Raw genomic sequence first — 25786 nt, 5'->3', positions numbered from 1 at the left:
TCCAGAATGTAGAACAGTTCCCTGAAACAACAACACGTGACTCCGATAGAAAAGTTCACTCTTTTATTGCCGTCTGTGTAATACAGAGATTCATCAGGAAAATACAAAAATGGTAAAGCTATAAGAAAATATACAAAAACATACAAGCATTCAAATATAAAGGGGTATACATTTATGGTGGTCTTTTGTTAGTCATTTACAGACAGTACCCTGTGAGGCCCCTATGTGAGATAAAGACAGATATAATGAACATTAGGGTCGAAGATAGGACAGAACAATGTACAAGAACCACTTTGTTAATGATCGATAACACTCAGATATGCTAAGGGCACTTAAGGATAACATGTAGGAAAGTGCAGAGTGGAGAAAAAAGCAGATTTTCAAAATAAAAGCTCGTTTTATTCTGATTGAAACACTGATTCCTGTTACACCTGCTTCATCACATGTTTAGAAGACGACAGCTTTAGTGATCACTTTGAATATATTCCCTTTAGACCTGCAATCAAAATGAGTTTATATGGGAAAACAAGTCGTGATTTTGTCTTAAAAAATGGCCAATTTTAATATTGGGAGTGGTAACAACACTTCATTTTTTTTTTCCTAAATTTGCTCTCCTACTGCGGTAGAAAAACTGCTATAAATACAACATATTCAACAAAGCGTACAAAACAGATCAAGTATACACAGTAACGGATGAAGGGTGTGTGTGTGTGTGTGTGTGTGTGTGTGTGTGTGTGTGTGTTTGTGTGTGTGTGTGTGTGTGTTACATATGGTTTCACTGGATATTACTTGGAGTGCTTCTTTCTACTATCTACAGTACATTGAGTGTATCTGGTTCACAAAGACAGACAGCATTACAATCCCCTCGTGTGTGTGTGTGTGTGTGTGTGTGTGTGTGTGTGTGTGTGTGTGTGTGTGTGTGTGTGTGTGTGTGTGTGTGTGTGTGTGTGTGTGTGTGTGTGTGTGTGTGTCAATAACGCCAATAGGACTGCACAATTAATCAACGTTTTCTTGGAAATTGCTCAAAAGGACTAGTGCAACATCCAAATCATAGAAGGTTTATGGTCAAATATGTGTTGAAATATCGTTTTGAATGAAGTATTGTCGTTCTGCAGTGAGCAATATTAGTCTGCAGACAGAGCAAAACATATTTATTTGGTAAAACCCTCCAAGATGTGTCAGGGATTTCTTGGAAGTGTAATCTGTTTTGTTTCACAGCTGTTTCGGTGGGAGAGCGGATGGGTGGGAGAGCGGATGTGTGGGAGAGCGGATGTGTGGGAGAGCGGATGGGTGGTTGTATTTTAAGACATAATGAGTTCCTTTACAAACCAGAAATATGATTCTATATCTCAAGCTTTCAGACGGTTGTCTTCCTCGTGAAGAGCACTGAAGGCTGCAGAGGTTCTGAGAAAAGGCCCTTTGGTTTTGTCCACTGATGTAAAGAGCTCCTCCTCTTCCTCCTCTTCTTCACGCTGTTATTCTGCTGTTCGCTCTCGCCGATGAAGATCGGATCACTTCCTGGAGAGGAGCTGGTTCTCCAGCTGCTCCAGACGGGCCGTCATCGCAGACAGTGGACCGCGGGTTAAGGAATACTAATCACGTCAAGCATGCTTAGAAATATTTCCAGCGTTTACGAACGTCTGGCGGAGATGTTTGAATCAGTTTGTTTTAAAGGATATGTTTCTGTGTGAGCTGCTCCAGGCTGCTCATGGTGGCCTGCTGGAACTCCACCAGACTCTGACAGTCACAGGGGTCCTTCACCTCAATCTCCCCCTGACTCTCCGCTGCACACACACACACACACACACACACACACACACACACACACACACACACACACACACACACACACACACACACACACACACACACACACACACACACACACACACACAGTAACACACATATAAACATACATGGAATACCTTCATCTAATCTGTGCTACCATTTAATATATCAGTCATTTTTTTGTAATATATTTTTCTTTTGCACACATCAGTATATATAAATCTTTAGTTTTTAAAAGTATGTTAACATTATAATTATTATATGTTGTACATATTTTTATCATGTATATATATATATATATATATACATAATAAAAATAAAGACATATATATAGACATATATATGTCTTTATTTTTATTTATTTTATGCAGGTTTGATTTTATTTACATATATTGTAGTTATTCTTTATTTTTTATTCAGAATTAATATATGAGTAATTTTTTGTATAATTATAATTTTCATAAATATAAACTTTATATACGTATATTATTTTAAATGTATATAAACATTTCAATTCTGATATTTTTTATATATTATTTATTCAAACACTTTTTTTATATATAATTTTATTGTTGTTTTATTTCTCTTTGAGTGAAAGAAATGAATACTTTTGGATTATGGATTTTCATGTTTTTGTTATATTTGATAATTGCTTTACTTTAATTGTGTTTCTTGCAGCTGCTGTTTCCCGCCAGCAGATGGCGCCACATGACAGGACATAATTTCAGCGACATCAGCCTCACAGTACCTCTCCCTTCATGATGACCAAATATAACATTTGTGTATTTTATGAATTTAGGACTTTTTTATTAAGTGAAATTATGATCAATAATCATCATTCAACTTTGAAAATCAAATTTAAATGATGTACCAGAAAAGTTGCAAGTAAACAAACACTTATATATTTCAGTTATTTTACAAATCCAACCTATTCAAGTAATCATAATAAAACAAATATCCTTATCGATTTCATCCAAAAGCTTTAATGTATTTTAGAAAAATACACCCTATTTATCTGCCGTGCTCAAAAGTGAATGACTTTTCTTCTGGGATTTTTCTATTTTTATTTTTACTGGTTTTAAAATCCACGATATTATCTTTATGGAAAATAAAGAACTTATTTATTTTATTTATTTTAGTTTGACATACACTGGTGAAACCTCAATAAAGTGGTGATGAACCGTGGAAATGACTTGCAATTATTGTGTGTTTGAGTTCCTCTAAGTTGTCAGTTGTCCGATGTTCGTACCTGGGCAGACGTTGAGTTTGAGGTTCTCTGCGATGGTGCTGATGGCGGAGAAGTCGGTGGTGTAGTAGAAGTGTTTCTCCGTCGGTTCAGACGCGATCTCACGCAGCTCGTCCTCCACCGCTTTACCAACGCCCACCGCGTACATGGTGATACCTGCACACACACGATGGAGATGTTCTTTCTTCTCGTGGCCGATAAGGGTTCTAAAAAGAGGGTTCATTAAAAAGGAATAAGACAAACTCTCACCGGCTTCTTTGGCCTTCTTGGCAAACTCAGTGATGTCGTCCTGGGAGCGTCCGTCGGTGAACACGAGTCCGATCCTCGGGATGTTTCTGCTGGACGAGCGAGCGCCCTCCGTCTCGGAGAAACTGTTCTCCAGCATGTGCTTCAGAGCCAGGCCCGTCATCGTGCCCTTCTCCATGTAGTCCACCTGGAGAGGACAGAAACAGAGGCTCCAAACATCCTGAGGGCTGCCTTTGGTTCTTGTTAAAATGAACTTCATAAATGAACCTTCTCAAAGTAATTGTGGGCTTAGTATATGTCCCGGTTGGACGCCCAAAGTCTGTGTATGACCCATTTATGTTCTTGTAATTAGGGTTCAAGATGTATTTCCTCAGTGTATTGTCCAGTGCAGTTTGTAACGATCATACTGTCTCCAACTCACACAACATTCCTCCAGAATATGTCACAGGAACACTTGATCCCTGGTAGCTTGTCATACAGCGGAATAACTTTACCTTCATGACGGCGGCTTTGATCTCATCGGCGGTGTTGTACATGTTTAGAGGGAACTCAGTCCGGACCCGACTCGAGTACTGGACCAGACCGACCCTGGTGCCGTGAGCCGAGATGTCCAGCGTGTCCACCACCTGCAGAACACATCCTTCATTACTGTCCCTCCGTTGTAACATCTGTACCATTAAACTGTGTATCATACGGCTAACTTGAGCATTCACCATGTGCAGCTTTCATTTCAGACCGTTATTTTCTTGTTGGTAGATAGAAACTCAGTTTTGAGATCACTATATATATATATTGAAAGGTGCTATATACATAAACTCTCCTGGCCTTGCCTTTTAATCCCCACTCATAGTGAATAGGCCTTTAGCTTAGCGCCGGTGAGGTGACGTTACCTGACGACAGTTCCTCTGTAGCCTAGCATTCGCTTTAGTGGTTGATCTTTTTACACTTCAGTAATCATAAAGTGGTGTTAATATGTGGGGATGATCCTGCTGAACTAAACGTGGAAGCATAATTAAAAGACGGTGGTTGTTTTTATGAAAGCACTGGATGTCTCACCTGGTTAACAAACTTTTTGACCAGCTCGAAGTTTTGTGGCCGGACGCTCTTAGAGCCGTCGATCAGAAGCACCAGGTCGATGTTCGCAGACTTGCAGGCTGAAGAAGCGAGAGACAAAAGGCCATTAAATATAAATATGACACACTTTCTGGCTGTTGTTATATTGAGGCATTTCCATAACCGCCAACTTATAAAAACGGCCTCCATTTTAAAGAATCCTGCGTGTGATATTTCAGTGTTCAGACGTCGTACAGGTGGGAGGAAATCCCTCATTTTCTCACAGGTTCTCAGGTGACTTTGTGAGTTTGCATGGAAACAAAAGAGGTGTTTCAGTGTCCTGCAGCTTCAGTCTGTGGGTTTAAATCCTGAGTGGATGATCAATGACACATCTTTTTTACGAGCTGCAGTATGGAGGCTCTGGCAGGCGGAGACTCCCCGGAGGAGAAGATCCGTGTCTGTCTGGCCAGAACCTCTGGGCTGGTTTTACCATCAGGGTCTGCTTCACACACAGCTTCATTACAGCTCAATACACTCCTTTATGTGAGGCTCATTGGGTACAATGGCCTCCTTCATTTCTGATTCATAACATTAGGATTCAAATATTTAAATAGAGCTAAGAGGGACTCCAGAGATCTTGGTTCTTAAATCTAATTTCTAGTTTTAATAATAATAAATAAATAATAATAATAATAATCATAATAATAATAATAATAAATAAATAAATACAATAATTTATAATAATAATAATAATAATAATATAAAATAATAAATAAATAATAATAATAATAAATAAATACAATAATTTGTAATAATAAATACAATAATTTATAATAATTATATAAATAATAATAAATACAATAATTTTATTTTTAACTGTTATTCAAAATAAAATAATAAATAAATACAATAATGTATTAAAGGGATATGATAATAATAATAATTACTTGAGCGATCTTGGTTAATATCCCTTATTTCAATAATAATAATTATTATAATAACATTACATATTTTTATTTATTTGTTAATTATTTAAAGCAGACTTTTTAAATTGTAGGGAAATCTTAAGCTGCTTCAAAAAAACCATGGATCAGTTATGGAACAACTTTAAAACTGTTTAATTTACACTGAAGAACAATCCCTAATAAAGTACACATTCGAAAGAAGACTGCCTTTTCTAACTCTTGATATAAATTGCTAATACCAAAAAGCTACAGTCGTTATCGTATCTGTAATTTAAATAGAAGTTTCTAACATGCAGTTTATTATGCACACCTGCATGTAGATGACTTCTTACTCCATAGCTTTGACCTAACACGACACACTGCTGTTCGATGAAACGCTTTCTAGGTAAAACGAGCTGTCCTCCTCTAAGACTGTGAATAATGCTGATTATGTCGTGTATTCCTGCTCTGTCTCCTGTTGGTTTGGACTGATCTAAGAAAGATGTGCCTCTGAGGCTGCAGCTGCTCCACCGTCCTCCTGCAGCACAGCGGTCGAGGCCTCCAGACTCTACATGTGGATGAGGTTTACCTTCAGGCCTCTAAATGATGCTATAAGCAACAGAAGACAGTTTTATATCACAGAGTATGTGTTGGACTCACTCCCGCAGCCCTTGCCGTCCTCCTGCAGCAGCTGGCCATCAGGACAGATGCAGTAATAGGATCCCGGCGTGCTCACACACTGATGCTCACAGCCGTGCTCCACCGTGTTACACATGTCCATGTCTGCAAACACACCGGCAATAAACACGTGTTACTACATACAACTGACACCTGCACATAATGTACAAACCAGCTGAGAAACAACCTTTATATTATCAAAAGTACTGCTTGTGTGTGTGTGTGTGTGTGTGTGTGTGTGTGTGTGTGTGTGTGTGTGTGTGTGTGTGTGTGTGTGTGTGTGTGTGTGTGTGTGTGTGTGTGTGTGTGTGTGTGTGTGTGTGTGTGTGTGAGGTTCACTGACTTGTGCAGGTCTTCTTGTCTTTGTTGAGTTTGAATCCTTTGTTGCAGTCGCAGGTGAAGACACCGGGAGCGCTGACGCAGATCTGCTCACAGTCGTGTTTCCCCTCAGCACACAGGTCAATGGCTGAATAACACACACACACACACACACACACACACACACACACACACACACACACACACACACACACACACACACACACACACACACAAACGTTAATGTTGTCGTAAATGTTACATTGTGTGTGTGTGTGTGTGTGCGTGTGTGTGTGTGTGTGTGTGTGTGTGTGTGTGTGTGTGTGTGTGTGTGTGTGTGTGTGTGTGTGTGTGTGATGTGAATGTACTTCAACTACTCTACAAGCAAAAGTTCAAGTAAAGCCAAGCGACTGTGTCATTAAAGAGGTGTGTTCTACATGTTTTAGTGCATGTAAATGGTCTGCAAAGGCTAAAATCCCTATGTTTCTCTCCCACACACTCCCCTTCGCCCCTTCCTGACACGCCTCCACTGGAGTCCTTTGTTTACTTCCAGGAACATAGTGACATCACTATGTGACACTTGCGCTCACACTGTACATGATGCGCTAAGGGGCGGGACATCACTAAGCAGTTGACCAATCACAACAGAGCCGGCCAGCTAACCAATCAGAGCTGAACGGTCTTTTGTAAAGTAAATGGTAACTCAGGAGTGTGTGTGTGTGTGTGTGTGTGTGTGTGTGTGTGTGTGTGTGTGTGTGTGTGTGTGTGTGTGTGTGTGTGTGTGTGTGTGTACAGCTGTGCATGTGACTAACGTGTGCAGGTCTTCTTGTCGTCACTGAGTGTGTATCCGGGGTTGCAGTCGCAGGTGAAGACGCCCGGAGTGCTGATGCAGATTTGTTCACAGTCGTGTTTCCCCTCAGCGCACAGGTCAATGGCTAAATAACACACACACACACACACACACACACACACACACACACACACACACACACACACACACACACCACACACACACACACACACACACACACACACACACACACACACATTCATTTTAAGTGTGTGTGTGTTTTCAGGGCATTTACTTACAAACATACACTACAAACTCTCTCCTAAAATTAGCCAGTTTTACCATATTCCAGTTTGGGGTCGGAAGAGTTCAGACAGAAGATGTTAAACTCAAATGGCATTTCAATAAAAACAAAAAGCAAAAGCAAGCGAGGAAATAGCTGCAGCAGAAAAACAGTAAGATAAATACAGGTACAAGAACATATTTATGTAATCATTTTATATATTTCAATTTAAAAATCCTTAAAATGTGCAAATATTGCTGATCTAAGCTTAAGTGAAACCATCATATTTGCAGTGAACAATCCCGCTCAGTCAGGCAAGTTTCTCTGAAATAAAATGTATTCTAGTAAAACTTATTAACCCGACTTTAATCAACTAAATGCACTGGCTGTTATTGATGCTTAATATAAAGTGCAACCCTTTCATTATTTCTATTTTCTCACGGTCTGTCTGTTTTATTTTGAAAGGTTTTCCGGCCCTTTCTGCTTCCTGTCTCTGCCCAGCTGTGTCTTGTCCTTCCATTAGTTCTGCATGTATCTAAAGTTCTCTTATTCCCCTGTGTCCCCCGGTTCCCAGTGTTATGGGTTCTTTGAGTTTAATGAGGGAGAGAGACGTCTGGGCTGTTCATTATATGTCTGGTGAACGTTGAATAAAGGAGAATTTTCAGTTTAAACTATTGTCTCTGCTTCACCCTTGGTCCAACCTGCTTTGCTCAAACCCTGACAATATGTAGAGAATGGTGGCACCTCCACTAACTCATTCACTAAGGACTGTAGTTCTGTGATAACACTTATATAGAGTTGTGTGTCATCTGCATAACACCTGATTCTGTAATCCACCAGGCAGGTGCATTACCACACCTCCATTACAGCAGCAGGGGACTACAACACTAACAATCACTCTGAGTTTCCTCTAATGTGTGTGTGTGTGTGTGTGTGTGTGTGTGTGTGTGTGTGTGTGTGTGTGTGTGTGTGTGTGTGTGTGTGTGTGTGTGTGTGTGTGTGTGTGTGTGTGTGTGTGTGTGTGTGTTACTCACCCTGGCAGGTTTTGCCGTCGTCCAGCAGCCGGTGGCCCTCGTTACAGCGGCAGTGATAGCCGTTGAGCACACTCACACACTCATGATCACAACTGTGGTTCCCAAACGAACAGAAGTCGATCACTGAGGGGAGGAGAGCAGCGAGGCCGTAAGCAGCGGAGCGAGCAGCGGCAACAACGGTGGGATCGCATCAGTGGTCCCTTTGTCTCGCAGTAAATTCAACTTTAGATAATCCGGGAAACTATAGGAGGCGTGTTTGTGGCAGATATTAGAGCTTTTTCAATAAGCATATGGTGATTCAAGTGGTACCCCATGATCATGGACGTCACCGGTGTCCGCTCATCTTGTTTATCATGCTTTCTAGGTGTGTGCTTTATTCCTGGTTAAGACCACGCATATCTTTAGCTTTAAAGCCTCAAATAACAACAAGTCTTTACAATTTAAGAATAAAATGAACGCTGGTTTTTTCCCTTAGTTTGACATATTTTAGTGTTTTCAGATAAGGCTGTTAGTGTCCTGTGGTTTCTAACAAGGACGTACTGGACCATAAAGGATTTCAAGTGTTTTACTGGGACAAACTGGGAGAACATGATGCAAACCCACCCTTCATGACTCAGCAGGGAAATCATGCATTTGGGAAAGCGATGAATCCATTTCGGCATGGGGAACATGAATTCAAGCCGAACAAAATTATGAATATGAAGCCAGCAGCCGTCAGCAGATATGAGCGGACGTAAGTGTGTTGTGATGCGTGTATGAAATTGTATTTAGTGTGTGTGTGTGTGTGTGTGTGTGTGTGTGTGTGTGTGTGTGTGTGTGTGTGTGTGTGTGTGTGTGTGTGTGTGTGTGTGTGTGTGTGTGTGTGTGTGTGTGTGTGTGTGTGTGTGTGTGTGTGTTTGTGTGTGGTACTGACTTGTGCAGGTCTTCTTGTCGTCGTTCAGTTTGTATCCTTTGTTGCAGTCGCAGGTGAAAGCGCCCGGAGAGGCATTGCAGATCTGCTCACAGTCGTGTTTCCCCTCCGCACACAGGTCAATGGCTTGAGTACACAAACACACACACACACACACACACACACACACACACACACACACACACACACACACACACACACACACACACACACACACACATATATTTGATATTTGTGGCAGTGTTCTGGATTTTTTTTGCCCACAATGTGACAAAAACATGTCCGTATCGTTCCTATGATTTGTTTACCTGCGCATGTTTTCCCGTCCTCGTTCAGAGAGTATCCGGGCAGACAGAGGCAGTGGAAGGATCCTGGAGAGCTCTCACAGATCTGCTCACAGCCGTGCTCCGACTCCACACACAGATCCACTCCTGCAGTAGAGAACACAGGACACATTTGAGATCCAGAGTAAGACGGTCTTTATCGCTCATCAGAAAACAAGCTTACTCTATGAGCTGAAGGCTGTTTGTGTTATGAAGGCTGTTGCCTCCGTTTGTTTGATAAAGATGAATAAGACCCGATGTTTTACTGAGACTTTTAACAGATGAGACAGAGAGATTATATTTACCACAGAGCTTGTCCTGGAACTGCAGTCCGAACTGGTGGATGAGGTCAAAGGACTCGACCAGGAAGACGTGGTCCTCGAAGGGAGGGGACGCCATCGCCCTCAGGGACGCCATGTCGGCTCTGGCCACGCCCACCGCGAAGATCTCGATGCCCTTCTCTCTGGCCTCAGCTGCAAACTCGGCCACGCGATCCTGAGGACGACCGTCCGTCACGATCACCATCACGTTGGGCACCTGGGGAGAGGAAACCATCATCAGGTAAAGATGCTTTCTGCTTCATGGAGTGGTTCAGCGATGAGCCCTAAACTCCAGAAATACCTCCAGTTTCCTCAACATGTTGTGTTTTCTGTTATTACCTTTGGCCTGTCTCCCTCCTCGGCGATGAAAGCTTTGTCCATCGCGTATTTGATGGCGAGGCCGGTCATGGTGCCCTGAGCCAGCGGGATGATTTCGTTGATGCCCTTCACCATCGTGTCCAGCTTGGCGTGAGCATTCAGGGAGAACTCGGTGCGGACCTGGAGGCAAACAAGGGAAATGTACCGTTCTGAGCTGTTAATACTCCCCAATAAATATGATGGTTCACAAGGATGCTGGTGCAAAACCTTGAAAGACTAACACAGATACTTGAACCACAAGTGGGAAAAGGGGCGGAGCTAGATAAGGTGGATAAAACATGGCCGACTGTACCTGGCTGGAGTACTGCACCACCCCCACTCTGGTGGTGTTGAGTCCGATGTCCAGCGTGCTCAGGATGTCGATCATGAACTTCCTCATCGTCTCGAACTCGTGAGGCCGGACGCTGCGGGAGCTGTCGATCAGGAAGACCAGATCCACCGGGCCGGATTTACACTTCTGCTCCGGACCTGAGAGAGGGAGGGGAAACGTTCGACAGCGAGGAAAAAAACGGGGGGATCAATCACGTAGGAACATGTGAGGGAGGACTGTGGCAGAACGCAACGCAAGTTATCTGCTCTTTAGTTTTATACTAAAAGGTGTGGGTTTTTATATCCATTTTAGAGGTTTTGCTATTTTCTCTTCTCTCTTATAAAATGGTTTTACTTGCATTTGATTGTTCTTTATAATGCAGACAACATGCATTTATTGTTTGAAGTAAATCCAATTAACTTGCCTTGTGGCTGAAATTTGCTTTTATATAAAACTGTTGCGCAATACCACTGCTTATGTGCAATTCACTTTATTACTTTACAATTCATGCGGTGGTGGCGAAGTCCATAGGGGGTTGGCCTGGGAACTGGAAGGTCACCAGTTCAAGTCCCCGAAAGACCAAGTGCCACCGTGGTGTCCCTGAGCAAGACACTGGTTACCTACACTGCTCCCCGGGCGCCGTACTTAATGGCAGCCCACTGCTCCTAACACTAGGATGGGTCAAATGCAGAGACCGCATTTCGTTGTCCTAGTACTTGTACTCTGTGCAATGACAATACAGTTGAATCTTCATTCACAATGTGTTAACGTTATCAGCTGTCTTCAAAACGTTGTATATTTTCTTGATTTAAAACACTGCTACTTATCTTTTTCCATGGTGCACTTATTTGTTTGTATTTTCTAATAAAGTGTACTTTGTATTTAATATGTAAATCTACAGCTTTACTTTATATCTGGCCCGATATTGGACAATTAAAGGATTCTGATTCTGATTTATAAATAACCGTCTTTGGCCCTTTATACTTTTACAAAGGGTATTGTTTCTGTGTTAGAATTTTCTCCACAAAGAGCCACTGTTTTCAGTTTTACATTTTCAGCAGTTCAGGCATGACTCTCACATCATTTACCTCCTGAACTCGTGCCACTTCAGCCACCTGCTTTTGTCTTCGCTGTCTCTGTGTCACTGGGATCTGTAACATCATCTCTGCTCAGAAACACAGCAGTTTTGGAGGAGGGATAAAGCCGGTCTGTGTAATTCTTTGTGAGTTTGAAATAGTATTAATGCACGTCCAGGATTTTTTTCCTCTGACAGCAGAGGAGGTGAGAGTAGACGTGTGGGATCTGTCTTCGGTTTCAAACAGACGTGAGCAAACGGCGGGTTTTTAACATCTTATAAATGTGTCCACATCATCGTCTGCACACATAAATCCAGCCAACCCAACGGCAGATGTTTCAACTGCATCCAAATGTATAAGTCTGATCCGTCCAAAAGCATTAAAGTCAAGCCATGATGCACAGGAGGAAGACACATCCCTGAGACTGACCTGCTTTGGGTCGGGCGGCGACGAGGACGGCGAGCGTCAGGAGGAGGAAGACGATCTTCATCCTGATGATTCTGATATCACAGCTGGATCTGGATCACACTGTGGAGACGAGAGCAGGAGGGAACAGAGGGAAAAGGCACAAGATGTTATTTGTTGTACTGTAACTCCCTAACTACATCACAGACTGACACTGAAATGTAGTTCCACCGTTTGACCACTTAGACAAATTGATTCAGCAGCTGAAGCACTTCCTGAGCACCTGAATTGAATCGTTAAATATTCATCTAAATGTCACATATTTACACACACAGTCAGATAGCCTTTTATCCATCCAAGTGCAACGAGCAGAGGACAAATACTGTACAGCAGCCGGAGAGCAGGGCCTCAACGTTTACAGAAAATGTGTTTTTAGGGCTCTCGGGATGTATGTGTGCCCTAGGAGTTGCTAAAAGGCAGCCCCTCGTTGTGATTTTACCTACAGATATGACATTTTGTAGCAATATGCAGCATGGTGAGACACACAAAAAACCCTCTTGGAGGTATATTGTAAAACCAAAGGGTGGTCATCATTTGGGATTTTATGTGCAATTTCTGTGCTATTTTGCACTTTTACATGCCATATTTGAACACTCTCCTACAGTTTGAATCAGATCAATCCTCAAACTAAATGTTTGCCCCTAAAATGACCCTGAAACAGCGTCCTACATGTTTGTGATGAGTGTAAAGGCGTCGGTAAATTCCCCTCGTTGTGTTTGTGAGGTGATAATAATGTGCATGGCGGGTGTGTTGCAGATTCCAGTCCTGCCCCGTCGTAAAACACTCGGCTGCACACACCTGGAGAAGGTGTGCGGTAATTCCTGCTAATAGAAGGCTTTGCATGAACACACACACACACACACACACACACACACACACACACACACACACACACACACACACACACACACACACACACACACACACACACACACACACACACACACTCCTGCTTAATCTGCCCTTGTGTCTGTCAGTATCCGCCTCAGCAGCAGAGGGATAATGATAACGTCTGTTTACCTTCAGGGCACACAGTCAACTCAAACAGGCACAGAGAAAGACACCTCTCTTCCTCAGGGCCGCAGAGAGGGTCCTTCAGGGGTTTATCGCTTTTTAAGGAAGAGTTCAGAGTCTGAACAGATGTAGACAGCACAAAAGGCCTCTGTATGTGTCTCTGTTTGTCTAGTCGGCTATCTCTTATCCTAGTATTTTTCTTTACTTCAGTGAACGGAGGCTCAGCCAAACACTTGGAGCACCATATGACTTCTACATTTGGAAAGAAGCTAGAAAGAAGGGAGTTTGCCCTACCCTAATGTTAGTTAGGTTTGTATGCATGTAAATGGTCTAAAATCTCAGGGGTAGAAAAGTTCCTGAACATAGTGATGTCACTATATTACATTCGCGCTCCTATTGGCTAGCGCTACAACACATTGTACCTGATCAGTTAAGGGGCGGGACATCTCTAAGCTGTTCAAGAATCCCAACGGAGCCGACCAGCTACCCAATCAGAGCGGACTGGGCTCTGGTTTCAGACAGAGGGTGCAAAGAGGTGCTGCAGCACAGGCAGGATGAGAAACATAAAGAGCTTTCTGAACATTGAAGCATGGAGACATGTCCCAGGAGAGGACTCTTTAAAGTAGAGACACTACACTGATATGACCCCTGTTTATAATTGGGCCTTTTTAAACCATTTGAGTTTTTTATCTGCAATTTGTGTTTGTGTTGCAAATTGGAGGATCCTGGGACTTCAACTAAACACAGGTTTTGGTGTGATAAATTACATTTTAGTCTTCTGTGTTATATATTTCCTCACTGACCGCGGTAAGAATACCTAGACTTTTGGACTTCAACCCAGGTACTCTGCTGAACAATTTAAAAGGCAAATGAAATGTATTTTTTATGTTTCCATCTGTCTGATACCATGATGGATGTCCTCTGGTATTATGTGTCCTCTGTGTGGATCCTTATGTGGTTTTCTCATTCGCTCTAGAAAAACAGTCCTGGTTTATTCTGTTGGGTTGCAAGATTTCCCAACAACTACTTCTTTCTTATTGTGGGAAAGTTCAGAGGTTTTTAAAGTGGGGTTATATGAGGAACTTCTTCAGCCAGCGTGGGATGCAGTTTGAAGAAACAGACCGGAGAACTAATGGGAAGATAAGATAAGCACTTCTGTGGAAGTGTGTGGACACTAAATAATCAATATCCCTTTAAGAGCACATTTTATATTTGAGAACTTTTTCAGCTCTTTACCTTGCTGTCAGACGGCTCTTTCTGAACGGAATCTGAAGCCAACGGACTCCACTGACAGCATCCTGGCATTACTCAAGGATTAGTTAGGGGCACCAAAGTCACATAATAACACAAACAGACTAACGGATAGACATACAATTTCAAATAAAGATGACTTAATGTCAATGGAGTCTGGTGTTTTTTGGAAGTTAGCATAGACACCGGCTTTAGTTCTTAGATAAGTCTCTATAAGTATCTCGATCTCCAATCCAAAATACTCCTTTAATGCTGTGAGCTTACATCCATGTCAACATCAAAGTGTCATTCGCATCCCTTTGCTTTGGGTCATCTCCAACCTTAACTATAAGTTATATACTAGCATTAAAGGGACCCTGCTATGCTCACATTATGAATGAACAGTATAACACAGTTCATTTTAATATACTTAAACGTGACAAACACCTCTAAGTACAATCTTGAATGCTGGGCTAAGAAATGATTTGACAAAATATTTCTACTTTCATGTCTTTTCCCACCGCAGCCTGACTTTGCACTTTCATGATTTTAAAGGTCTTTCCTGTCTTTGTGTAGCTGCAAACTCACAATAAAGCTGATTTACACTTTGAACATGTTCTCCTCTGAGTCTCTGCTGCAACAAAACTCAGACTGCAGGAAATCCAGCGGTTTATTTTTACTGCCTGCACTTGAAAAGACCTTTTAATAAAAAAGCCACTGTTTCATTTGTCACTGTAATCTCACTTCCAAGCCAACAGCAACAGCTCCCCGACTCCTTTTTAACAACCAGCTCTATAAAATACTCTCCTACCGTATGTGGCATCAGACGGCTCCCTGACGTGCAGTTCTATTCCGTGATTTTATATTAAAAAGCACATTTTCTTCCAGATTTCCCATCAGTGAATCACATTCTTATCCTCTTAATTCATGCAGTAGTTACAAAACACTATTTATTCTGTACAAATGAAGTGTATTCCCAGTGCTGACGCAGGGAGCAGACGCGGTTTTAATTTGTTTAAAGTGTTAATTGAAGGAAATTGGATCTCCACTTGTATTTTTAACAGCCATGTAAGAAAAACAGTCAGTTAAATGTTTTACAAGAAGGCTGAATGATGTTCTTTGTGGATAATTATAGAACATACTCTGAGGGGGGCCGTGTGTGTGTGTGTGTGTGTGTGTGTGTGTGTGTGTGTGTGTGTGTGTGTGTGTGTGTGTGTGTGTGTGTGTGTGTGTGTGTGTGTGTGTGTGATTGTTGTTCGGTGAGTGGTCTGCGAGGGAGACAGGAAAGGGGTGAAGGTTAGGGGGATTGCCTAGAGAAAGCTATACTAAGGAGTCTTTGTCCTGCACACAGACACAAGCCAACACAAACACACACACACACACACACACACACACACACACACACACACACACACACACACACACACACGTTAACATAAGCGTTCTCTCTTTTACCTTTAAGACCTTCTTGTTTGTGCAGTAACTTTATAAAGGTCATACTTTGATAAACAATTGTAACATTAAAGGTAATTATTTGACATCTATGGTATATATTGAGTAAGGTTGTGTAAGGAATGTGTAGTGTTAATAAAGGTAACGTTTACTCTGGTCTCTGCTATCAATCTCCAAGTCTCTGTAATGGCGTTGAATCCCTTTGAGCATGAATCAGAACCAGAAGCTGTCATGAATGCACTTTTTGTCCAGTTTTAAGCCATATTTCAACGCACACATGTTAGATCTTGGTGCCTTAAACTCTCTATTGTAAATGGATGAGGATTTTAATCATTAGACATGTGTGTGTGAAGCTATCGGAGAAACAAGCTGAGCTAACGTTACCCTTTAGCTTGTAGCCCCTCTGTCCACTGAGGAAACATTGATTTCTTTTATGTGATCCTGATATTTCCAGTGGTTTTACAGGTTTTAATCAGCAGGCCTTTTTGTTTTGGAGAGGAAGTCACTTCTGAGGATAATTTTTTCACCAGCAAAATCTTTATAAATGTCAGTGTTAAGTTAATGGAGAGACAAGCTAAGCTAACGTTAGCCTTTAGCTTGTAGCCCGCCTGTCCACTGAGGAAACACATTAATGTTTTTATGTGAACCTGATATTTCCAGTGGTTTTACAGGTTTTAATTAGCAGGCCGGTTCGTTTTGGAGGAGATGAAGATAATCTATCCACCAATGAAATCTTTCCAAACGCAGGGGGTTAAGTAAGCAGAGAAACAAGCTAAGCTAACATTAGCGGTAGCTGAACAAGTTCACTGTTTCAAATGCTTATGTTGTTTTTTCAGTTTGGACTTTTGTGGGATATACTGTAACTATGAATAAAGAAATTCCTCATGTTTGAATGAACTCACAGCTACTAAAACAGCGTGGTCATGTGACCGGACAGTCACAAACATCAGGACTTCCAGCGGCTGCCCCCTGTGGAGCGGAGTAGTTAATGCATCCTGCAGACTCCCTGTTGATCGGCCCCTGATGACCCCCACATCCCTGCAGCCTGCAGAACACATCGCTCTCTGAGAGGAGGTCACACTGCATTAACCTGAGATATATACTCCAGGCTCAGGCAGAGTATAACTACATATGTTAGAGGTGGTAGAAAGTACATTCATTCAAGAACTGCAATCAAGCACAATGTTTAGGTACCTTGTTGAAAAAATGTATAAAATAGAAATAAAAATAAATTAAAAAAGAAAAACTACTTTTTTTTTGTTGTTCGAAAATGTTAATGTTAACATAAATACAATTATGATTTTGAGTATTCCTGTTATATATAAATCATTCATCTGTTTTAAAACTACAGACCCCGTTCACACCTCTCTATCAGACCCCAGTTTCAGATAATCCAACACGTTTATTCTAATGTTATTGAACACGCAGAGAAACGGGAGACGCTATAAACTGAGTATTCTCCAGCAAAGGTTGGCCATTCCCAAGTCTTTCCATTGCTAAGTTTCAATTATGTTACTTTGAACTTTTCCTCTGGAGTCTCTCATCCTCCTAAACACAACACATCTCTCTTGCATGATTGTTTTTAATATCCAGTAGTTCCTACATTAATGTAGACTGTATTTGCTTTAATCACCACCACTGTTGTTGTTTCTCTCCCTGCTCCCTGATGGGAAACGCAGGCTTCTTGTTGATTGTTGTGATGTTCCTAACAGCTGACTGTTTGACAGAGACTGCAGGACACAGGAAGCTGAAGGATGGAGATGTCTGGGCTTTAGTTTCTCTGAAAGTACAAATGCTGGCGCTGTTTTCTGTTTTGAAACCTTTTTTTCTTACGTGGGTCAGGTCAGATCCAACTCAGGCCGCTGCTGTAAGGACTCAGTCTCAGGACATAATAATCGACGGGTTATTTTCGATGTAAATTCATTAATCATATAGTCTATTCAAACGATTCACTTTGATTTGATATTTAAGAGGCCAAACACAGCATTAAATGTACTGCAGACTCTTGCATTAGCAGACTGCTGCATGTTTACATTCAATTCTGAAGATTGTAAAATCATTTAGAGCCTCTAAAACCATTTCCAACATTATAAGACGGCAGGTGAATCAATCAATCAATCAATCAATCAATCAATCAATCAATCAATCAATCAATCAATCAATCAATCAATATGGGTGTTATGAGGTGTATAAAACTGGTATTTATGTGATTTCCAACACATTTTAGGTATTAAAAGCAATATATTTTGGCTTTTGCACAATTTAATTGGACTATTTTTTCCTTCTATGTTATGTTTATTGTACGTTGCATTGAAAGAAGAGCCTGGGACTTCTCATTTTCAATACAAATAAAGACAAATTAAGGTTTTGAATCCTTTAAAATGGAATAGAGCAGCGGGGAAACACAAGAATTGCATTTGAATGTTCAACTGATTAATAAACGGAATGCTTCTGAAAAGCAGCACGTGTCTGCAGTGTGTCTCAAACAGAGAAAAGGTGTGTGTGAGAAACCAACAGGTGACTATCTGCTTATACACACAGTCTGAGAGATACAGTATGTCACACACGAGTACACACACACACACACACACACACCCTCACACACACACCCTCACACACACAGCATTGGTCAGATAACAGATCCAGGATGGGGGCAAACATGAACACACACACGTTTTCCACTAAAGCCTCTCTTACAGTAGATGGACTGTAGGCTCAGGTGCTCGGTCAGACTTTAAGTTGTATAACTTCAGCTGATGTTTCCTGCTGAGGGCGATGACACTTTAAAATAACATCTGGACGGACAGAAACTGAAGCTGCTGCAGAATGAGAAAACAGCAAGAGGATCTTCACGTGATTTCAGGTCAGCTCCCATGAAGAAAAGAGCATATTATTTGTTGGTAACTCTTCTGTTGTTGTCAGTTTTAGTTTATCTCCACTTTTCAACGGACCATCAAGCTGCCACACAGAGCCAGCCTGAAGTCAGGTCCACAGCTGCAGGAAATAAAGGACTCAGCGCTCTGAATGACACTGAAGTCATTGTTTTATCCTCACAAAACACTACCTGCCAAGGGTGCATTTGTTTGTCTACATCTCCCTTAGAGATGTGTCACAGCTAACATGCAGATCTGTGCTGGGAATAACACACATGTCTACCTTTTCTTTCTTTCATGTGCACTCTTTGTATTTTATCATTATGTTCTTGACTCTTTATTATATATCCTTGTATCTGCACTGCCAGAGTGAAGATGGACCTGAGAAACACTCCTCGTAATGTCAGCAGAAACCACCATGGAGGATTTGGACGTCGAAGAAGAAGAAAGGAAAGGTGAGTGAGACATTCTGCTTCGTGAGTTAATTGTTAACAATCGGACATCAACTAAAAACCAACGGTTCAGACAAATGGGTGGGGGTGTCATTTAGTTCTGCAGAAAAATGTGAGTTTTCGTCCCGATGATGGCGCTAAATCCTGTAGCTACTACAGTGAGACCAAGGTTAACGTGGATGTGCAAACCAAGTTTCATTAAATGCATGTTGAGGTGTTTCAGTCTGGAGAAAGAGGTAGACAAACCATCCTTTCAAACTCGTGATTTAACACCAACTGCGCTGGAGAAACGCACCGACGCTACTGAACCACTGCCAGGGTCCGGAGATGTTTGAATGTTTTTTGGGCTCACTAAGACGGTGATGTATCATGGGAGTCGACACATGTTTTACAGTTTCAACACTGTTTGCATTTTTGGACCGATTACATTTTGGTTGTTATCAGTAGGGGAGAATTGTTGGAAATACTTTGTATGTAGAACTCAAAATGTGAAGTTCTTTTACATTTTGAAAGCGTTGGAATCGTAGGTCACTCTGATGTAGATGCTTAGAGCAACGACACTTATTGAATCCTATAGGGTTGCTGGGATCGGAGGAAAGACGGGTCAAACAAACACAGCAACAAAACAATCAGGCAAATAAAAGCGCCAACATGTCTTTGTACATCACTAAAAGTCCTTGGTTTGACAAACTGGAGAGTAGAGCTGAGACCTACAACAACAACAACAACAACAACAACAACAACAACAACAACAACAACAACTATGATAATTAGTTCATTGTTTCTGTCAGACTGTGAAATAATCCCCAGTTTCTTTGACTCCAGCCTCTTAAATGAGATGACCTTCTCTTGTATCTTTGTAAAGTAAATATTTGCGAGTATTTTGACTTCTGCTCAAACAAAACAAGGCTGTGTGGCTGGCTGTTTATAGATTTTAACAGAATAATTGATTGATTAAAAAAGGTATAAGATAGAAGAGAAGTAACTGCTAAAGGAAGCTTCAGAGTAGAAATAGACAGTGTAATAATATCTTTATTTTCACCACCTATCAATCCATCAGCCTGTGACCCCCGATTACCGTCCTGAGGCCCCCCGCAGGGTCCTGACCCAGAGGTTAAGAAACAGTGACAGATGACAGATATCTGACCCAACTTGTGGACATCCTGTTGGAGAGTCTCTGCTCCTCAGTTTGTCTCAGAGGCTGGAAGACTTAACTCAGGGGAGGGAGACTGAAATATTGACAGGTATTGAGAATAATTTATAGGGACAGACAGGTACATGAGTGGAGAGACAGACAGGTACATGAGTGCAGAGACAGACAGGTACATGAGTAGAGAAACAGACAGGTACATGAGTGCACAGACAGACAGGTGAAGGAGTGGAGGGACAGACAGGTGAATGAAGTAGTTTGAGTTTCCTATAAGATGAGGTCTCTCCGTTTGATTGACAGCTGGACTCACACTGAGACGTAAACATCTCTGTGGTTCAGACCGAAGCAGACAGACAGGTGGACACCATGTGTCCATACTGACTGTAGCAACATAGAGAGAGAGACAGACCAGTGAGTGCAGTGAGACAGGCAGCAAGTAGTAAGACAGGCAGTAAGACAGGCTCTGTACTGTAAGTGGAGTACAGAAAGACAGGCATTAAGTAAGGCCCTGTACTGTGGGAGATGTGCAGTGAGACAGGTACTGTAGGAGCTGTGCAGTGAGACAGGTACTGTAGGAAATGTGCAGTGAGACAGGTACTGTAGGAGCTGTGCAGTGAGACAGTTACTATAGGAGCTGTGCAGTGAGACAGGTACTGTAGGAGCTGTGCAGTGAGACAAGCAGTGCGCAGCGGGAAAGGAAGTGAGACAGGTCCAGTTGCAGTGTTTGAGTGACAGCTGGGTCTCAGACTAAATCAGCTCTTCCTACTAGTGGCTGAAGACAGGCAGAGAGACAGGTACAGTAAGTACAGTAAGACATGTACTCAGCGGTGAGCCAGGTACTGTAGCAGCAGTGAGACAGGTTATGTAGGAGCTGTGCAGTAAGACATGCATGTGAGAATTGAGACAAGCAGTAAGACAGGTACAGTAAGTGCAGTGAGGCAGGTACTGAGCAGTGAGGCAGGTACTGAGCAGTGAGACAGGAACTGTAGGAGCAGTGAGACAGGGACTGCAGCAGCGTTTGAGTGACAGATGAATCTCTGATGAACACAGCTCTTGTAAGTGGCTGCAGACAGACAGTGAGACAGGTAGAGTAGGTACAGTGAGACAGACAGGTAGCAGTGTTTGAGTGACAGCTGGATGAACACAGCTCTTCTTGTTAGCCTCAGATAGCAGTGAGACAGGCAGTGAGACAGGTTCTCGTCCAGGTTCCTGTTGGCCTCAGATTGGATCCAGATGTTGACTCTGCTACTGTTCGCACTTTCTCTCACTGCCTCACTGTTATACCTGCATACCTGTCTCACTCACCCACTTCCTGTCTGTCTGCAGACCTACCTGGGGTTTCTCAGAAATAGGCCCTGACTGTTCTCATATCTCCAGACCTCAATCTAAACCTCCGGCTCCTGACTTTGGACCGAGATGAAGAACTCAGTTGTTTGATTTGGACCTCAGTGGTTTTTTTCAACAAGTACAGATATCAGGGTTCTTGTTCCATAATAAACCTGAACTAATACTCTTTATGGCACACCTGTTTTATTTTGAAAATTCTTCAACCCCTGTCTGTTGTTACTTCCTGTCTCTATGTTTTCCCTCCTAATTGATTACCTGGTTCTGTTCACCTGGTGCCTTTGCGTGTGTCCTCTAATGATGTAATGCTAGTGCTTCTATGCAGAGAGTAATTCAAAGGTCCATCCGGATGTTGACACCTTTGAGAGGCACTCATTTTCCTAGGAATTCTGGGTAAATGAAAACGTTTTTAGTGGCCTAAAAAACGCATTCACAAACAGTGAAATTAAATGGGATTTTCTCATTTTTTTCCCAGGTCCAACCGTATCTTATAAAGTCTAGATCCTCGTAGGAAACGTGGATCGAGGACTTTAACCCAGAAAACTGCTGTTCGTGGTCCGCATGAAACCAAAATGTAACACTGAATTATTTTGTTCGTAACTTAAGATCCCACATCTTGATATTTTACAAAACCTGACCACGTAGTTTTGCTTCCATTCTCTACGTTCGACATGAGTTTTGAACTGATGTATAAATCGGTGAAAACAGGTTCCGTAATCTCAACGAAAAGTCGCAGTTTTTTTCTGCTGATATTTTCTTGGTTAAATAATAGAAAACAAACTACGTCCTCACGTCTGTATATTTCACGTCACTACTTTATTTAATTATTCCCTTCTTGTTACGAGCTACGCAATTCGGTTCAAAATAACACAAATTAAAGCGCTTTTTTTACGAGTACTGCAACCAGACAGCAGGGGTCTCTCATCGATACGAGTGGAAACATCGGAATGTGCGGGGATTAAAAGCTTGAAATCGCTCAAAAATAATTCAGATTTTTGAACTCAAGTGGAAAATGCAACAGAAACTTTACATAACATCTCATTTAACTCAGAATTTGTCTGAATTAATGATGATGTGTGTGACAGTGAAGACCTGAAACCATGAGATCTGTGTGAAGACTTCCTCACATGAATTTCCTTTTCACATCGTGTTCTCCACGTGGTTTTCCATCTTTTCAGCTTGACTGGACTTTGACTTCTGTCCAGCTGTTTATCTCCATTAGTCAACTCCTAATACTCACAAAAAGATGGATTTTTGGGGAAACTTGTTTAAAATGTGCAATTAATCTGGATGCAAACTTGGATTTATTTCAGAGTAAGTCTGGAGGCAGGGGGTAAGAGATTAGTCAGTTCTTATTTGTGTGAAATCTTTAAACTTGTATTAAATAAAACAATAATCTACTGTCCTCTTTCTGTATTTACCTTCAGCCTGTCTCACTGCCTGTCTGTCTCTCTGCTTAATGGTCTGTGTGTCTCCCTGAATGCTTGGCTTTTACACACAGCATCACCTCCAGGCAACCAGTGTGAACCCAGAGCACACACACACACACACACACACACACACACACACACACACACACACACACACACACACACACACACACACACACACACACACACACACACACACACACACACACACACACACCAATTTATTTTTAAACCTCTGCCTTGAAGTTCTTTTGAATCTCAAGGAGTAAAAGGAATGTTATATTGTCTCTGTAAATCTGTAAAAACGTTTTGCTTCCTAACTTTAAACCAAAACCAGCCATAGAAACAAAGTACATGCACTTCCAACACAATCAAATATTTTAGTTTTCAAGATCCTCAGAGCTCTTTATCACATCTTCATTTTCAGAACCACACTGTTAACTCCAGACCTGAGTCTTATGTAGACATTTAGAGGCTGTGTGAGAGAGTATTTGTGGTCAGATAATGACCTAAAAACTGAGAAGATCCTGATACAAAATATCCCAACCCTTAAAGAAACAAAAATCCAAATGTGTAACGTTTTTTATCCTCATTTAAGGCAAAAGAAAGCATCACATTTGACATGTTTGAAGACGGTACAAAATAACCCTTTGCTTGAAAAGTCACTGATTCAAACTGATGAGGTCAGCTGTTTTAGACAAAAAAAAGTCCTTATTAGAGGACGTCGTATTTAACTTTAGCCCTAAATGTTCTCCAAAGTCGCATCAAATTCCTGCTAAATCTCCTGCAAAGCATCTCCACTGAGGAGCATCCACTCCTGCAGGCTGCACTGATTCATACTAACGTTAAAACATCTCGTCCTGGATGTTCCTTTTGAATTCACATGCAGTTTAAGAAGTCTAGTTATTCATGCAGCTGTTGGTCTGTTTTATTCTGACAGACAGCTCCCCGGTCCAGCCCCGGTTCTCCCAGGCGGACCCCGCTCTGCTGTACCCGGCTCCCCTCTCCCCTGCCCCGGACCCGCTCTCTCACCTGGGGTCGCTGCTGGCCGGAGGATGGGACAGGTAAGACCGGCGAAACAAGCTCCAAGAAGTCCCGAAACACACGCGCAATGTCCCGGGTAGTGAATCCCAAACGTAGATGTTTCTTCGTGCGTGTCCTCCGTGTCTCTCACTGCGGGAACGAGGAGGTGCAGGGATGGTGTGGAGGTATTAAAACTGCAGGAGGACAAGTATTTGTGGAGGAGGAGACCCCACCCCTTTAAATTCCGAACAACTGGGAGCGAGCAGAGCTGGAAGAAGGGGTCAGACCCTTTACTATACAGTAGAAATAGAAAGTGTAGAGTGTGGGTAAAAATCCTGCGTTCAAAATCTTACTCAGGCAAAAAGAAGGACAGCTTTTAAATCAAAATTACCCAAAGTACTTTTTTTAACACTTAAAACTAATACATCAGATGACTGGATTATGATCATGATGCATTAATGTGCATTAATTAATAAACTAAAATACTCAGGGGAAGAACCGCAAAACAGAACTTTAAAAGGCCCTATTGAGCTTTCTGGGGTTTTCCATTTGCTGAAGTATCTAATATACTGTAGGTTTTAGTGCAAGTCAATGGTCTGCAGAGGCTAAAATCCCTGTGTTCCTCTCCCTCAGACTCCATTGGACTCCTTTGTTTGCTTCCGGAACATAATGACATCACTGAGGAACACTCGCACATCTATTGGCTAGCGCTCCAACACACTGTACGTGGTAGGCTAAGGGGCGGGACATCTGTAAGCAGGTTGACCAATCAGAACAGAAAGGTCTTTATCTGTGAAGTAAATGGTAACTAAGGCTGTAAAATAAAAAGTAAAACGTACAAAATTTCCAGTTTTTAATTGTAGCGGAGTTAAAGTACGAAGTGGAATTAAAATAAAATACTCAAGTAAAGTATAAGTACCCTTAATTTCCCCTTAAGTGCTTGAGTAAAGGTATTCACTTTAAAGCTACCCTGACATTTGTTTGCAATCAGCTGATCCTGATGGACGGACCTTTTTGCCTGACAAGTATTTGTACTTTTGCTACTGAAGTACATTTTGACTCCAGTACTTTTACTTGAGTACAATCTTGAGTGCAGTACTCCTTCTACTTCTGAACATAACTCAATAACCGGAGCCTCTTGCAGGAGGGAATTAGAAAAACCCATCAAATCCACGCAGAGGAAACACAATACCAGAGGACATCCATCATGGTACAAACTGTGGAATATAGAAACGATATTTCAAGTTCCTTTTAAATTGTTAAACAGATTTCACGTCCAAACCCCAAAAAGTTTCCTATTGTCTTAGTCTGGTGGGGAGGATTTGAAGGAGGCAGGTTAAATCAAAAGTATACATCAGGTGAAAGAAGCCGAGGGTTGTGTTTATTGGGATCTTTGACTAAACTTAAAGGTATATTATTAAAATGTCTATCCCTTTGTGATATATTCAGCAGAGTTGTGTAGTTTCAGTAAAAGTAGTAGAAGTCTCCCTTTGTGTACAGAAGCTGTCATGAACTGACTTTTTATCCAGTTTTAAGCCACAGTTTTACCATACATCTTACTCCTTTTTACCTCTATATTTAACCAGATGATGAACTGCTTTAATCACTGTTGTTACCCTCCTAACCAGACTACAACTCCCATGATCCTCCGAGGCA

General features: G+C 41.7%; 2 protein-coding genes across 3 annotated transcripts in view; one reads left to right on the top strand and one right to left on the bottom strand.

Annotated features, from left to right (window-relative positions):
* Window positions 1-48: 48 nt before the first annotated feature.
* On the bottom strand, window positions 49-24279 carry matn4 (matrilin 4). Its single transcript, XM_063912050.1, has 17 exons — window positions 24140-24279; window positions 12127-12225; window positions 10604-10779; window positions 10273-10431; window positions 9919-10150; window positions 9599-9721; window positions 9294-9416; window positions 8381-8503; window positions 7086-7208; window positions 6299-6421; window positions 5938-6060; window positions 4337-4434; window positions 3775-3906; window positions 3284-3467; window positions 3038-3190; window positions 1682-1784; window positions 49-1572 (listed from the first exon to the last, which is right to left on the bottom strand). The coding sequence occupies exons 2-17, from the start codon at window positions 12185-12187 to the stop codon at window positions 1512-1514; spliced, it is 2097 nt and encodes a 698-aa protein (XP_063768120.1). The 5' UTR covers window positions 12188-12225; window positions 24140-24279; the 3' UTR covers window positions 49-1511.
* Window positions 18490-25786, top strand: part of rbpjl (recombination signal binding protein for immunoglobulin kappa J region-like) — a 25887-nt gene continuing 18590 nt past the window's right edge. The window contains exons 1-3 of one of the 2 annotated variants that reach the window (XM_063912048.1): window positions 18490-18721; window positions 19100-19186; window positions 24048-24171. In XM_063912048.1, the coding sequence (XP_063768118.1) occupies window positions 19132-19186; window positions 24048-24171 (179 nt within the window). In that variant the 5' untranslated portion in view covers window positions 18490-18721; window positions 19100-19131. Of the gene's footprint in view, window positions 18722-19099; window positions 19187-24016; window positions 24172-25786 lie in introns of those variants that run through there. The other variant, XM_063912049.1, reaches the window with a different exon arrangement.

This window comes from Eleginops maclovinus, chromosome 20, assembly GCF_036324505.1.
Source record: "Eleginops maclovinus isolate JMC-PN-2008 ecotype Puerto Natales chromosome 20, JC_Emac_rtc_rv5, whole genome shotgun sequence".
Classification (NCBI taxonomy): Eukaryota; Metazoa; Chordata; class Actinopteri; order Perciformes; family Eleginopidae; genus Eleginops; species Eleginops maclovinus.
This window is presented reverse-complemented; position numbering and strand designations above follow the sequence as displayed.

Bases quoted from the DNA above. Each gene is read 5' to 3' on its own strand.
- matn4 (XM_063912050.1), bottom strand. From the start codon at position 12,187: ATGAAGATCGTCTTCCTCCTCCTGACGCTCGCCGTCCTCGTCGCCGCC. The intron at 9,722-9,918 runs GTAAATATAATC...TCTCTACTGCAG, and splicing joins GTTCCAGGACAAGCTCTGTG to GAGTGGATCTGTGTGTGGAG. The intron at 3,191-3,283 runs GTGAGAGTTTGT...GTGTGTGTGCAG, and splicing joins CAAGAAGGCCAAAGAAGCCG to GTATCACCATGTACGCGGTG.